At 41.6% G+C, this 16,884-nt stretch overlaps 1 protein-coding gene across 1 annotated transcript in view; it reads left to right on the top strand.

Annotated features, from left to right (window-relative positions):
- Positions 1-16,884, top strand: part of PCSK2 (proprotein convertase subtilisin/kexin type 2) — a 100,365-nt gene extending 83,481 nt beyond the window's left edge. The window contains exons 9-12 of the mRNA XM_027886514.1: positions 5,641-5,856; positions 7,137-7,237; positions 9,786-10,013; positions 13,719-16,884. Of these exons, the coding sequence (XP_027742315.1) occupies positions 5,641-5,856; positions 7,137-7,237; positions 9,786-10,013; positions 13,719-14,205 (1,032 nt within the window). The 3' untranslated portion in view covers positions 14,206-16,884. The remainder of the gene's footprint in view (positions 1-5,640; positions 5,857-7,136; positions 7,238-9,785; positions 10,014-13,718) is intronic.

A 16,884-nucleotide genomic window follows, 5' to 3' on the forward strand; every position in this document is an offset into this window, starting at 1 on the left:
TGGAAACCTTTGAACAATGCTGGCAGAGCCACAGGAGAAGCTGTGAGGACAGAGCTTATCACACCAATTGGGAGCTCTGGGTGGGGAAGCCAGCTTTGTCATTGGTAGAAAGTAAATTGGGTGTTTAGTCTTTTTTATCAATGACAGTTTAGCTCAGAAATACTAAGAGGATGAGATGGGTTTTTTTCAAATGTTATTGATACCAGAATTAGGCCTGTGGAATTGTTGGACTAGAATAAATGCATTATTACTTGTGGTATGCAGCCCAGCATCCAACAACAAAAAAAAAAGAATGGCTAATTAAAAGGGTTTGCCTCAGCGTTTTCAAAGTTCCCTCCCCATTTCCCTGCTAGACTGAACCCTAATTGAAACCTAATGCTGCCTCTCTTCAGCAAAAGTGTAATTTTCCTTTCATTTCTCTTGGCCAAGAGAAGTCCATCCAATTTCAACAATAATTGAGATGTACAAAATGGCTCAAGCATTATTTTTAGCTAAAGGAGGTATTGACAATTATGCAATTAATTGTAGGCTGCTGGATGTGAGTTCAGTACTCTTCTGTGATCAAGTCTAAAATAAGTTACATGAAGCCTTTTGTTAGGGTTTACAAATGATAGGGCTTAGGGTTTTTGAGAATCTCAAATGCAGCAGTCTTTTGGACTTGGGTGATTATTACTTGACCCAAATAGTTTCAGAAATCTGTTAGGAGGAACTGCAGCCAGTTATTGAAGACAGCAAAATGTGAAAGGGACAAAAACAGGAGAAGCGTGACTGAAACATGGTTCCAAGTGACAGTTATCCTCTGCACAGCAGCCAAGTGTTGAACTGAGCTCTTGCTCCTGCCAAAACAACCTTTCCTCCTCCACTGAATGCCAGAAGGTTAGACAGGACAGCAGAGAAGCGACACAGCCTTCAGCAGTGGTGAATTTGAGGAGGATAACCCAGCTGCTATTTCTTCTGAGCTGAACTCTGTGTCTTGTGGCTGTGCTAGGCAGACCAGGCATCCTGGGCTTTTCCAGGGATGCAGTTCAGCAGCTCCAGGCTTTCAGAAGGGGCTGGATGTGGGAGAAGTGCTGAGGCATTCAGCTGAGCTGTTCCACTGGACCTGTGTGGTGGCAAACTTTGGCTATCCAAATATATTTCCTGCTTAAAACTCTGGTGTCTGTGAGGTGAAATTGAGATTGCTTGGCTGGTCTCAGGCAGATTTTGCTTTAGGTTTTGACAGTGCCCAAGAAATGAGTATAGGAAAGGAGCAAAGGGGTCCAGGGAAGACACAGGCAGCCAGATTGCTCTGGGCAAATCAGCCTGGCAGCTGGAGGAGCCAGGAGAGCAAGGGCTTATGTCAGGGATGCAGGAAGGCTCCAGAAAAACCTGTGAGTGCAAAAAATGAGCAGCAGTTCAGGGATGCCAAGGACTCACTGACTCCAGCTGGCTCCAGTAGTTAGACTGATGGTGCGCAGGAAGTGTGGGGAGACCAAGGTAGAGCAAGGTCTCTGTGTAGTCTCCTGGAAGTCTTGGGAGCCTCATGCAATGCTCCCCATCAGGTCATGGCAGCAGGAAAATGGTCCCACAGCTCTTCCAGTCTGTCCTTGTCTTGGTGTGTCCCAGCCTGGGGACACGATGACGGTTTGTGTTGCCTGCTTGGGACGCAAACTACACTTTCTGCAGTAATGAGCAATCTAAAGGAAGCAGTTTTTAATCTCAAAACAAGTAAGGATTTTTAAATAATTTAGTCATGAAGAGAAAGGAATGCTCTTGTCAGAGGAAAATACAGTCAACGTTAACAGGGGAGGGAAACTGAGTCAGTCAGTAGGACCCATGACAAATGTATGAAGAAGCTGTATAATTTTTTGCTTTTACCGGATAACCAGCCTATCTCTTACCATAGCAGGAAAAATGGTAATAAATTGCTATTCAATTATATAGTAGGTGCTGAAACACTTCTGTTTTTTTAGGAGGAAGAATCACAAAATAGCTATCATATTTCATGCAAAAAGAAAGATGCTTATAAAATAATATGTGCTTTGAATTTGTTACAAAAAGCAGTTTTCAGTTCTGTAATTTTTCATGTTTTTTTTTCAAATGTTCTCCATCTGCACTTGCTTCCACAGAAGTAGTCCATAAACATCAGCAAACCATTTGGCCATCCTTATCCTGAAATGTCACTGCACCTAAAATAATATCTCTTCGTAGTCAGGTGCTGCTTTTTTTCCTTCTTATCCTGCTCCCACCTGCCTGCTGGTGTCCTGATTCTGTCCTTCCCTGGTACTTGGCTTTCCAGGGCAGGAGCCTGTTCTTTGCTTTATTGGTTGGAAACTGTTAATCCTGGTCTATGACTGAAGGATTAGGCCAAAGCCAAAGGGCACGAGAAACATGCTGTAGGAGCCACTGCAGAGGCTGTGTCATGTTAGAGGCCTTGCTGTTACTCACATGGGAGCTTGCCAGCCTTGTTGGGAAAGTTCAGGGAAGCTGGAGGAGATTTATTTGTCAAATACCACCCATTTTTCTCTGGAAAGTGTGATCTAGCACTTAAAACTTCAGGAGACACTGACTTAGGCACTAGCCCAGCAAGCATGGTGAATGAACACCAGTAATAAGGGGAAAAAAATCAGTTCAAGATATGCCTCAGGTTACATAAAGCGAAACAGACTGTAGTCCCCTGCCAGCTCACTTTTGCAAGGTAGTTCAGTAAAGAAGTCTTTCCGGGATTATGGACTTGTGGAAGATAAGAAAAGGGGTAAGAAAATTTCTCAGGGATATTTTTTGCTGGTAGCGCAACATCCCACGAGGGACACTGGAAATAGAAAACGTGCTGTTTTCTCGAAGAGAACTTCTCAGGAGCTGTCCAGGAGTTACCAAGCATGTAGCTTTGCCCAAGATTTGATTCTGGTTTAGCCTGAATTGGGAGGTGGGCCTCTCTGGAGCTAAACGCACCAAGATCCATTTTCAGCTCTGACACCTTCAGGTGTCTCAGAATGGCGAGTGCCAGGCTTGCATCACTTTTGAGGGAAATGAGTAGGTTTCTACAGGATTCTGAAGGAAAGATACTCTAAAATGTACCTTACTGTCTTGCCGGTGTTCTCTCTCCTTCCTGACTCTTCCTTCAGGATCCCCCTGGTATTTATAGTCTATTTTACTACTGCCTTCTCCAGTCCTATTTTTGGTCCAAATGTACAGCAGCCTAAGTGACACCTCTGAAGTTTTTTAGGTTCATATAAGGTTGAGATGCAAATAGGAGTTTTCAGTTTGCTTTAAATATGATGCTCAGTTGACCCAAATGGGTTTTATTTTCTGTTTCAGCATAGAATGATTTGGGTTGGAAGGGCCCTTGCCCTGTTCGGGAACAGGGATTCCACCCTCTAGATCAGGACTAGATCAGTTTAGACTACTGCCATCCAGAGAACTGAAAATTCACTTCCCCTGAAGCCATAGATTTCTGCCTGGGAAATTCCATGATGCCTGAGGACACCGTACAAACTGTCCCACTGCTGCAGGTCTGTCTGTGGGACATATAAGAAATAACGCACTTGGGCTGCTAACTGTTTATTCCAGTAGTGTTTGTTCCTCTTTCCAGTCCTGGCTAGGAAGGAAAGGTGATTGAAATTAGAGTATTAAGAAGTGAATTATAGGTTTTGACACTAAGCTCCACTTGTGGATGTGTCTCCCATGAAAGTGATAACTTGAGGCCATGCTCAAGTTACAGTAATTATGTGCATAAAACCTGCCCCAGAGTTTCAGTTCCCCCTGTTCCACACCAGCAATCTGCTACACCCTTTTTCAGCCATTCTGTCACAAATCCCATCCATGGGGTAAAACACTTGGCAGCACAGAACATACGTGCTGAACAGAGCTAAGTCTGTTTCTCTGTGCTGGACCCTGCAGAGGTTAACTTTTTGTTAGCAACTTTGATGAATTTCTCACATGAAACTGAAGTGGTTTTGCTCTCTGTAAAACCATTCGAAGGAAAAGGTTAGTTAAGAATGGATCTATACATGTCAAATTCCTACTCCTGGCACCAGCAGCCTCCTACCTTCTGCACTGGACTGCTGCTTGTTTTTTTTTTTTTTTTGGGAAAGAGACTGTCCAGAGCAGGCAGATGATTGCAAAGTGGTGTGGTGGTGTATATGGGCATGGTGGTGACAAGCTTAGGGTGTAGCCTCTGAAGACAATTCAAAGGCCAGGTGTGAGCCCTGTAGGTTAATGCCAGTCAGAGCACAAGGTGGGATATGGAAAAAGTCAAAGGCAAAAAAGACATAACTGATCTTGTTATACTGGGTTTTTTTTTTTTCTTTTTTTAATAAATTGCTGGAATGATTTTGTTACTAAAGGATAGATTTTTGCAACGGTATCATCCTCCCTTGAAACTCAAATGACTGATCTCAGGTCTTCGTGGGAGTTCTTAGATGGATTTCAGTGAGCTTTTTCATAGTCATTATCTTTATTATGAAAATCTATGTCCTGAGATGTTATATACCCCAGTGGCAGCAAACCTGCTGTGCAGTTCAGTGGATTGTAATGCAACTCACTAACATGCTTGAAATAATGAGGTTGCTCTTGTTCAGTGGGGTGCGATGAAAAATAGAAGCTACTGCTGGGAGCTCAGATTTGATTTAAAATCCTGAGAGAAAAGGTTCCCTATTAAAATACCGTTGCAGGTTACTAAGTTTATATATTCTTTAACTTCCATTCCATGCTGGGCAATCAGGAGGCCAGAAGAAATTTTTTAATCTTTTGCCCAGTGCATATAAACAGCATGTTAAATTCAGGCCTTGCACCCTTCTGGTGCTTTTGGAAGTAAATGTTGGATTACAGTGGACTAAACATAGAGAGAAATGATGGCTGTGCTGGAATCAGTGGGAGATCTGAGCTTTGGGTTCAGTTGCCCTGATCTTTCTCAGGTCTAACTCTCTTCCAGGCAGCTCCTACCTCTTTCTGAGAGTGAGATTAGAGGCAGCTGAGCTGATCCCTTCTCACCCACTATCTATGTGGAAGTTCTGGAGAGGATACAGATTTCTTTCCTTTAGCTAATGGGAAGCCTTTATAGCTGCCCTTCAGCTTCAGTCTCTCCTGTTCATGTCAGTGTAACTGCTGAACCATTTTTCTTTAGAGTATTTATATGGTCTCATAACTTTATTTTCTCCTTAAAACTAGACGCTGGTTTGTCAGAAAAACAGCTTTGGGGGATGGCAGGAGGGGTGTGGGGAATCTATTGAGAGAAAAAGGTGCCAGTAGAGCTTTTTAACCATTGCCTGAATCTAACTGCATCTTACAAACCCAGCCTGTGAGATGACCGGTATCTCTTTTAAAGGAACACTTTCCTCATAGCACTTAGACCTTGACATAAATACTAATGAATCCATAAAATGTCTTCGTGCCTGGCACGGGAGCCTTCAGGGCATGAAGCAAACCAGGAGATAAATGGAAGTGCTCCGTGTACACAAGGCTGCAGAACTGGCTGAGGCTGCCAGTTACCTGGATTTAATAACCTGCGTAAGTCCATGTATTTTCAGCTTAAGGTTGACGTATATTTTGGTTGGGCCAGTTTTCTGCTTTACGGGCACACAGCTTTACAGTTAGATGTGCAGGTTAATGTAGCTGCTCTTGGCAGTTTGACTCAAGAGGGTCGATTTTCCCCCTTCACAGGGCCGGGGTGGCAAAGGCAGCATCTATGTCTGGGCCTCTGGAGACGGGGGCAGCTATGACGACTGTAACTGCGATGGTTATGCCTCAAGCATGTGGACAATCTCCATCAATTCTGCCATAAACGATGGAAGGACAGCTCTGTACGATGAAAGCTGCTCTTCAACCCTGGCCTCCACCTTTAGTAATGGCAGGAAGAGAAATCCAGAGGCTGGTGTGGTGAGTCCTGGTACTATTGTGCTGTTGGTGCTGTCTCTGTGCACTCCCTTGACCTATTGCAACTCTGTGTGCTTTGGAGCAGCAGATGGTTCTTTGTTGAGATGGATATTTTCTCATCTGCACTATGTGATGGTGCCAAAACTGTCAGCTGAAGAGAGGTGGGATTAATACTGAAAACAGCAATGATCTTCCATCTCTTAGACCTTCAAAGGAAAGTTGGTGCTTTTCTTTGTCAGATACCAGATTCAGAAGTTCAATGCTCCTCTTCCCAGAGGACAGTATGACAAAAGGTCTCTGTAAAAATCTAAATTGAAAGTGTTAACATCTGAGATCTTGTTTACTTGTACTGGCAGACTTCTGCTGTACAAGCAGCACAGAGCAAATAGACATTTAGTCACTCACAGAGGACTTTAGGGGGTTCAGATCACCCAGAACCTCCTGTTGAGCAGTGCTGAGCATCATAATGAAGTCCCCTGCTGGGCCATACCTACAGCTGGAAGACAGGCAGTTTCTGTTCCAGTGTATTTGGGATTCTCTTCCACCATAGTGATCACTGCTCTTCAGCACCTGCAGACCAGCCAAGACATAATCCAATTCACAGGGTGGAAAATTCAGGTGGTGTATCTTAAGGTTAGTTTTTGCCAAAAGCTGTTATACATTTTCCATGGCCCTGTCTCAAACCCCAAAGACATATTGTACAGTCCTAAATGCCCATGTGGAGTAGCAGACAGAAAACCATTGGTTTCTGTCTTGATATCAGCTCTGTGCTGATATCAGCCATGATGATCTGTGGCACGTTTGTAATTACTGCCATAAAATGGATTTCTAAGGTTTTCTTCTGGTCTCTTCTAGTGGCTAATCTGCATAGAAGACAGTAGCCTGGTACTGCTGCTGGTTCTGGAGTTGCACAGGTGTTAGAGAGCTCAATACTGTTAACAATTCTAGTTTCAAATCCCTCTGATCAATACAAAGGAATTTAAGGTCTTTGGTTAAAATGTGTTTTGTAAGAAATAAAGGCCATCTGTATGTATTCATGAGTGATAATGAACATTGGTTTACTACCTCATGGCTTGCTCTTGCATTCACACCCTCTGTAACCACGTCTCACCGTGGTTTGAAACCGATACGCTGTTCCAAAGAAGAAAACAGATCATGGGCTCAAACACACAATTAATCTAAAGAGCAAGGGCACAGACACCTCTTTCTGCATTTTTCTGAGTCTGTAGCTGCAAGGAAAGTGGAATAGCTTGTTTCATTAATTACATCTAATGTCGTTGCAGGCCACGACGGATTTGTATGGCAACTGCACCCTGCGCCACTCGGGCACGTCTGCAGCTGCCCCCGAAGCAGCCGGAGTGTTCGCCCTGGCCCTGGAGGCAAAGTACGCTGTTGGGAAATTCCTTGGGAGCTCTAGGGAGGAGAGGGCCTGCGGTTTGTTTAATGGTGTTCATCATTTCACTTGGCTGGCTGTGGCGTGGGGCTGGAGTGAGCGGCTCACGAGCTGCCTGCTGCAGCAGTGATGTGCGTGGTGACTTACAGATGGAGCGACAGTCTTGCCAAAGCTGTATGGCAGATACATTCTGGCTGGCTGGCTCGCTCTCTGTGTCCTCACCACCCGCTGCTTCCAGGGACTTGTCTTGCACTGTTTGGAGATTATTTCATTTCTCCACATGTCCTGTGTGAAATGCCCAGCTCACAAAACATAAGAATGAGCCTTTTGTATCAGACAGGAGTTCATCTGGCACTGTCTGCAATGAGAGATTCTTAGGCAGGGGGCAACAAACAGGGATTAAGAGTAATCTTTCAGCAAGAGTGGTTTGGTGAGAAAGGAGTCAGACTATCCTGTTTAATAGCCACAGGCAGATTGGTCTTCTATAAATTTGATTAACTCTTTTCCAAGTTGTCTGTATTTGGCGCCTGTGTCATCAAGTGACAGTCAGTTCCACAATATTTTTTGGCAGTGGTGGTGGGGAATGTTTTCTTTGTTTTCTCAACCTGTCACTGATAATTTGTTTCTGTGTTACCTAATTGCTCTGTTATGTGAAGGAATAAATATCCATTGTCATTTTACTATCTCCATGCTATTCACAAAACTGGAGCCCTCTTGTATATTTCAGAATAATTATCTTCTTGTCTATTGATTAAGAAAAGTTTTCCTTACAGTAACTTATGCCATCCTTTTACTATGTGTTAAATTATTTCATGAATTGAGGCAACTTTTGCTCAGTTTCACAGCTTCAGTTGCTGTAACCATGGCATGAAGTGAGCCCTGTGTATGTAGTTTCCTTCAACAGAGCAAAATAATAAAGATTTGGCAGGGGAGGCCAAGTTTACACCATTAGCAGAGCAATGATTGTTGTGTTTAGAGCATGACTTGGGCCAAGTCTCATTTTTCAGTTTTATACACATAAAATACAGGCCAAGTGTTTAACTTTGGATAATCATTCCTTCGATTATCAAACTCATTCAGTGGGACAGCCACTACGTAATAAATTAATATGGCCATAAAATTATAAAGGTTTAATGAATTTTCTGACCACTGAATGTTTAAACTGGACTGGAACCTAAATATCCCCATAATGATTATTATTCCTTTTCATATGAGTTATCCCTAAAGACTGGGATTACTCTGCCAAATTATCATGAATAGGAATTAAACTAATACCCTTGGCTGGCACCAGAGTTTGCTGAGAAGGCAGCAGGGGAGAGAAGGAGCTGTCAGTGTCTCCTATCTCCTTCCAGTCTGGCTCTTTTAAATTGTACTGTGCAGAACTACCCTGGATGAGCTGCACTAGCCTTCTTGGGAATGTCTGACAGTCTCCCATGCAGACTGTTCTTGCCTGCAGTATGTCTGTCATCTCATGCATGACACACATCTGACAAGTCTCTCAAACCAGACCAACCTGTGAAATGGAAAGTACAGCTTTAAGATACGTAGCAAGCTCTTAAAAGATTTCAGTAAGAATGATGCAAGTGATATCTGCTTTTCAGCTCTCTTGTGTCACCTTGGGGAAATGACAGTAATTGGCTATTCTGGTGTACATTCAGCATGCACACATGCTTATTACTTGGGGCACAGAAAGCTGAAAAGCAGATCCTTTTAGGTTGATGGTTTGAATCAGACATATTGTGATGTTGAAAGAGTTCATCATAAACCAACTGGAATAGCTTTAGTTATGTAGAATTAGAATGTCAGTTCTAAAGCTTCCAGAATAATAACTTATAAGTGCCCTTCCTGTCATCATAATCACTGAACATCCAGGAAGACAAGAGCTGCTGATGAAAAATGACCATTGAACGTAGGCAAATGTTACTTGACTGCATCCCATGCTAGTATATCATGGGTGACAAACCTCTGCCGTCCCTTTTAATGCAAACCTGCAACCACCCACAGCCTGCATACCCATATCCACAGAATCCTGATACACCTGGATCATTAGAGCTTATCAGCTTCATCAGGCTGGGTCTCCTTGGGGAATCTTGGAAACTCCTTGGGAAAAGCAGGAGTGGCAGGCAGAACGAAGAGGGCAAGATTTAAATGGAAGGTTAGGTGAAATTTTATCATCATCACTTTTTATTTTTATTTTGTCGGAGTCTGGTATAAAATCCTACTCATTTTATTAGCTTAAAAATTGAACGGTGGATCTATAATGTATAGTTAAACCCAGTTATTTTTAAGAAGTGAGACAATCAGAAATGATTTTGCAGTTTTGGGGAACATATTTTGGAGAAGTACTGTACAATTAAAACCTATTCTTGTTCCCACTGAAATCAACGGCAGCTTTGTTATTGATATGTGTATAGATACAATTTCACTGTTATTCATAGAAGCAGATTTCACCAAGAGGCTTACTCAAAGCACACAGCCTTTCCCTAATATCTGCTTGGAAATACTGTACCCTATGTTTTCCATGTTGCTCTTCCAACAGCATGGATCTGACGTGGAGGGACATGCAGCACCTGACAGTGCTCACCTCCAAGAGGAACCAGCTCCACGACGAGGTTCATCGGTGGCGTAGGAACGGCGTTGGGCTGGAGTTCAACCACTTGTTTGGTTATGGTGTCCTGGATGCTGGAGCAATGGTCAAGATGGCAAAAGACTGGAAGACTGTCCCTGAGAGATTCCATTGTGTCGGGGGGTCAATACAGGAACCCAAGTAAGTGAATAGTCTGGTGTGTTTGGCTTCTTCCAGGCATTTAGGGGATCGCACACACGCAGTTACGTTGGCAAAGACATAGCCTGAGGAAGCCTAATGTGACCAGTAATAAATTGATGGAACATTTTTTATCAACGGTTGTTGATAAAACTACATAATCTTTTGATTCCTGGTTTGCTTTAGGAGTACATTCTACGGCACATCTGTATACTCGTTGCTAGTGCCAGTAGTGTTAACAAGCATTTCTCCTGGGTGCTCTCAGGTGTGTTTGTGCTCAAGTTTCTGTGAGTAAAGAGCCTGTCCCCAAGTGAAAATCTGAGAGGCTGCCACTGTAAATTACATAAACTGCTGCCATATGAAATATCTGTGAGCCAGGTCATACCTCATTGTGACATTTTCCAGCAGACAGTTTTATCTCCAGAAGACTGAAACAATCATCTGCAGGTACCAGTGATTCAGTTTGAACACTACAGCTTTTAATTGGGCCTGGTTTATGCTCTCCAAGTCTCTAATTGCAGGCTAGATAGTCAGATTATTTTCTGATTTACCTTCGTGTGCTAAAGTGAATGATTCAACAAGTGAATGAATTAATACTAATTGACTGCAACAGCTGTAGTTTAATTTAAGTAATTGAAATACTAACCTAATAATGCCAATTTACGCCTATACAATTTGAAATTGGACTTTTCAGTGCCGTTTTTGAAGGCATCATTATTCTGTTGGGGAAAAGAAAACAAAACTGTTTGCCACCCTGGCACATAACTCAGCCAGGCAAAGAGTGAGTTTGTCTCCAACCTTCCAGGTGGGTTTGTATTTTCATGATCCAAGAATCTGCAGCTGAGGTCTGAGTTTTAATTTATCTGGCCTATACATGTTCACAGGTTAAAAAAAAAAACAAACAAACCAAACAACTGGAAGAGAGCTAATTTTGAGCTGTCTCTAGTTTATTAATAATTGAATGCAGACAAATAATCTCATTTATTTTAGTGCAACTCCATTTATTGAAATGGAGATCATCCTAGAGGTGGAGAGAATATCTCTTTCTGTGGGCTGTATGGGTGCCCCCTCCCTCCCACTACTTGCCTGAGAAATCTATATGTTAATAGCACTGCAGTAATATTTATGTCTCCCAATAAAAATGTCACCGACAGGAGATAATAAGCATTGCAAAGTGCAACATTTACATCTTTAGAATTTCACTGTGAAAAAAGCTAATTAAGTCTCAGCATCTCCAGAGATTCCTTGGAAATGAAAACTACACTGCACTTCTGCCGTGGATAATTGGGTTATTTTTTTTAGTTGGTCTTGCTGGAGTAATATTTTCTATATATGCTCTCCATATGTTTATTTAAGTATGGATATTTGCGTACACAAAATACAAATTCAGTGTAGATGTATGTAGGTGAGTAGTTGATACAGAGGTGTGTTTTAGAGCAGCACTGTCAATTAGGCAAAAGGCCAGGAAATAATTGACAGCCTAGAATGTACAGTGTGCTGAAAGCAATTAGTATTCAAAGTAGAAACACTTGTTAGCAATAGGAACTTTTCCTGATGAGGGATCTGGATGTTTTAGGGAAACACAAAGATGATTTAGGACATCATAGTCCATTAGCGGAGGAACAGGAGCACATGGGAGTGTGCTTCTGGAAGGAGGGGAGGTTAGCCCCCCTACGCATCTCTATCTGGGTACTACACCATGTAAAAGTGAGTATATTATATCTATATATATTTATAAATTGGGCAGTGGCACACTGTGAGGCTGTGGAAAATCCACTTCCTCTTCTTCTCCTTAGTGTCAGGCTTTTTCCACCACCCCTGGTTCTTTTTGTTTCTTTGGGAAAATTCACCTGGACCACAGTAATTAGTCTAGTGAAGCAGAGAGTGTTGGATCCTGATTAATAGGAAAGGAGGAAACAGAGCAAGGCTTTTCTCCTGTGTTTCAGAGAACTGAGAGAACTTTAGCACTTGAGAAGGTGCAGAGAAAAGCTGTCTGCAGCTGTCAGGCTGATTGCAGAGAGATGGAGTGGGACCACACTGCTCTTCTTTCTTTGGTTTTGGTGTTGATGGGTAGAAAAGAGTAACACTGTGATGTCCCTCCCCATTAACTGGAGGAGATAAAACTTATCACAACCCTGGGAACGAAGCAGTGTTTGACAGAGCTTTGTCCACTGTGTGAGAAGGCTGTGAGACAACATGAATTTAGATGGAGTCGAGATTGATGCTTCCCAGGCAGAGAAACTGCAAGCACATGGCAACTGTGAAATTATGATCCTTCACCTCTGGCTGCATATAGTGCATTTTTCTTGTGCTTTGGCACATAAAGTAAATACCTCAGGGGTGTTATAATTAGATGCTCGAATACTTTTGCTGTACAATATTTATGTTACACCAGCATCTGCTCCAGGGCATCCATAATACTCAAAACAACACGGATTTTTCAGTTTTAGGTAAGGGTTTAAATGCCTTGAGGACCTGAATCTGAATGACTTTTTACTCTGCAAGTACTCCCAAGAAGGCAATACTCTATGAAAAGGGAGCAGAGACTGGCCTGAGCCAATTAGTGCTGTACTAAGCCATAATACCTGGAGCTCATCTCAAGAAGAAAAGAATTCCTGGAAGATAGGCTGGAATGAAATGCTTTCACTGGTCTCTAAAGGACGCGGTATTTTATTAGCAGAGGGAAAAAAACAGTGCTCATTTCTTTTGAAAAGAAGGTGTTCATTACCACAGTGTGGTCAATGCCCTTACAAAAGGCTCTCAGTGTAACTGCAGAACCGAGATCAGGGAGAAGCCACTGGAAGACAATGGCAATGACAAGGTAACCAGAGTCTTTTGTGACTTAGTCCCGCTTTTAATGATTGCAGTAATTCTTGTCTTGCAGTTATTTCTTTTAGACAGAGAACACCATCACACTGCTCACAGAGCACTGATGGTAGAGGTGCAGAGCATTTTTACATTTCCTGGGTATTTTACCAGCCAGTTTCTGAGGCAGTGGTAATTGCCAGTTGCATCCTGCCCACAATGGGTTTAGAAGGCACTCGACTGCCCCAGCTCCTGGGCCAGGCAGCACTTTGGCAACTCAGTAAACACGTGAGACTAGTTTCCATGCTGTATGTGCTCTCGTACAGGAGCCAGCCTAGGATGGAAGTCTTCATAGAGTAGTATTTTTCAAATGAGCTGATGCTGGGATTCCCTGTTTGTGCTGGTTTGCAAAGCAGAACAAGGATGTAGGCTTTAATGTGACAGCACTGAAATTCTGTGCCACTGGCTCCTCTGGCGCCAGACAACCATTTGCTGCTGTCATTTAAGAGACTGTCTGACATGACTGACTGCTCATGGTTCTTCTACTGAATATACACATTATTATGCAATTACTCAATATAGGAGTGTTAAGTAAAGCCATTTATTTAACTTTATGTTAATAGTTCCTAAAGAGCAGTATGTCCTTCTCAATTGTATTGCTTCTCTCGTTGTGTAGGTGTACACTTTGTAATTATTTTCAAATTAAGATTTTGGTATCATTTTCTAAAGAGAGAATGTTTTCTTTCTGGCTAAGTTTGCCACTATTATCTCCTTACTTTTCCATGTATTAATAAGAAAAATATTAAAGGGTTTTTCTTCGAGGCAGCAGTAATTTTAGCATAAGCCATTTCGTGCCACGTATGTCCTTTTTTTAATCTGCTTAATTGTCTTTTTGGCCCACAGAAAGATACCACCAAGCGGCAAACTGGTCCTCACGCTGACAACTGATGCATGTGAAGGGAAGGAAAACTTTGTGAGATACCTTGAGCACGTCCAGGCAGTTATAACTGTGAATTCCACCCGGCGGGGCGACCTCAACATCAACATGACCTCGCCCATGGGAACAAAGTCCATCTTGCTGAGCCGGCGCCCCAGGGACGACGACTCCAAGGTGGGTTTTGACAAATGGCCTTTCATGACCACACACACTTGGGGGGAAGACCCCCGAGGCACCTGGGCTCTGGAGATCGGGTTTGTGGGCAGCCAGCCCCAGAGGGGTGTGCTGAAGGAGTGGACACTGATGCTGCACGGGACTCAGAGCGCACCGTACATAGACCAAATAGTAAAAGATTATCAGTCCAAACTGGCCATGTCCAAGAAGGAAGAGCTGGAAGAAGAATTGGATGAAGCAGTGGAGAGAAGCCTGAAGAGTATACTGAGCAAGAACTAGTGCTGTTCTGCATGATGGTGTCTTTCCTTCCCCAGACCCCTCTACTCACCTTTCTACTATCCAAACCTCTGTGTTAGGCATATTACAATGATTGTCTCTATAGCCAAATTATCACCCTTTCTTGATTTTAAAGTCTTATATCTCATCAATAATTACTTTAATTGCCACCGAAGCAATCAGTTTTTTACTCTAAACCACAAATGTACTGTCTCCCACCGAATACTATGTACAGTTTGTGACTGTAAATGATTTTTTCTTTTGTGTCATACAAATAGGTAATAACCTGCAAAGAAGTTGATGGCTTTTCTGTTCATATTTTTGTGGTAAACGTTGTTTGTATTAAAAAAAAGGAGTGAATTTTAACATTGGCAGTTGGTGATAATGGGCACATTTTTAAAAATTACTGTGAGAGAGGGAATCACAAAGAGGTTGTCTGGATAGGTCTTTAAATGTCTAAACAGCTCCTTCAGCATCACTGACATCAGTGGGACTTTCCCCATTGGGTTCAACCAAAGTAGCACTAGACCCTACAAGAGGAAATAATCCAGAGATGAGGAAAATTCACCAATCCAACTTGCAGAAATCCAAGTATTTTAAGAGTTTTCTTTAATAATACACTTATACAACATACATGCTAACACTTCAGCCACAGGATGGGTCAACATGCAATAAGGGAGGCGAAGTGATGCCAAAGCCAGGTGATTGGGGGAAGTGCTTTGCAAACTGGGTCAGGGCATTCTAGAAGCACAAGTTCCAGTTTTGGTGGAGGTTCTTCGTTTGGTTGGTTGGTTGTTTTTTTGGGGGGTGTTTGTTTGTTTTTTGGTTTAGGTGAGTTTTTTTTAACTTTGGCAATTTAAATCAATTTACCATCTTTCAGCAGAACAAGCACATAGGGATGAGCTGTAGGATTTCTGGCAGCTTGTGTGCTGAAGTGCATCTGGTGGTCTCTCTACTGAGATGTACTCCAGCAGCATAAGGCTGTGTCAGCATTATCAACCACAGACCCCTATTTTCTGGGGTTTTACAATGTGGCTGCCAATAAATTACTGTGGGAGAAATGTGAAGCATGCAGTTTCAGTCCCGATGCAATTTTTAAATTCAAATTTCATTTTTAAAAAATACTTACCTGTTGGTTTTATGTTAGACATATTTTTCTCCTGAAATATATCTCTATAAGTTATTAATGAATAAAGCAAAGTTTGCCTTCTTGGGAAATAAAATGTAGTGTGTTTGGGAAGATTTGTTTGCAGTCATTGCTCTTTGCTGTTTAAAGAGTCAGTCCCACCTTGACTTTTTATACAGGAGTTCAAGTCAGTCTCTCTCACCCTCAGAGTATTACTGCAAAATGTAACATCCTCCTTGGTGGGAATAAGTCATGGTAGCAACCACTGCATGTTTCCAGGTGTGAGATCCCAGATTTAGTGTTTGAATAATAAAGGGTCTTGATTCTGCAAATATATAGGCACTTAAAATAAAGGCCCTCAGTGGACCTACTCAAGTGGTAAGTAAGTTTAAGCAGACACTTCAGATCTTTGCAGGACCCAAGATCTACGTTTTAGCAGCGACTAGTTTCAGAATTTTATTATGTATTTTTAATATGCAGAGTAATTAATCTAAAATGTTTTAATAAGAGTTCTCCTGATAGAAGCTCATTCAATAAGTAAATATTTATCTAAAAAAATAAAACATAACCCAAAGGTTCTGTGGTGGACACGTTTCACTTAAGAATGTATAATCTGTGCTGTTAATTTGAGTGAATATCCATCTTTTATTTTTCCATAAGAGGTCTGCTCTTTCCTTTACAAATCCAAATGAAAAATAAACAGCTCAACCTACTAAAAGTCTCTGTGAATTACGCTCTAAAGGCAAGCCAAGGAGCCTGGCATTACTCACAGGTTCCTCATTGTGTGCAACAGTCCCATAGGAAGAATTTACCATATAGATATATATATTTATGCATACACCTCTATGACTAAATGCATAGTGACACACCTGTGGTATCTCTCTCTCTGTATATATATATATTACATACAATATGTATATTCAGAGGATGTTACATATATTTGCTTAAAAATATATATAGAATTACATATGGTATGTAATGTATAACACACATATGCACATCATAACTTTTTGTGTGTATGTGATCAAAGAAAGAGGTTACTGGAAGCTTTTTAAGGACTTCTAAAATGTGGAAAAAGTTTTGGAATAAGAAAAGTCCATGTGGAATTCTTAAATGAACATGTACCTGACTTTCCATTGCATTAATGTAATTTTGCAGTTCTCTGTTCAATTATTAAATATCTTATAAAGCAGCAAAATAACTAGATGGTTGTTCATATTTTCATAATGCTGACATAATTTATTAAGTGAAAGATCACGATAATGAGAGATATACAGAAATGGTGAGTTTTGATATAAGTATATATAAAAACTACGTGTATATACAATATAGAGATCTACTTCAAATTCTTCAGGATTTTTGCTTCAGGGGATCACTGAAAAATATGTCCAGTTAGACTGGGTTTTTATGGTATTGCTGATGGAAAATAAAGTTAATTTGTTAGTATTTATAATAAAGGAGAAAATAAAGCTCATGATGCGAAACAGGTGAACACTGTTTAACTAAAGTGATGATGTTTTATAATATGAGTAAAATAAAGAGCTGTTGTAAACTGG

Source organism: Empidonax traillii, unplaced genomic scaffold (genome assembly GCF_003031625.1).
Source record: "Empidonax traillii isolate 1590-97213 ecotype Southwest subspecies unplaced genomic scaffold, ASM303162v1 scaffold188:size807701, whole genome shotgun sequence".
NCBI classification, from domain to species: Eukaryota; Metazoa; Chordata; class Aves; order Passeriformes; family Tyrannidae; genus Empidonax; species Empidonax traillii.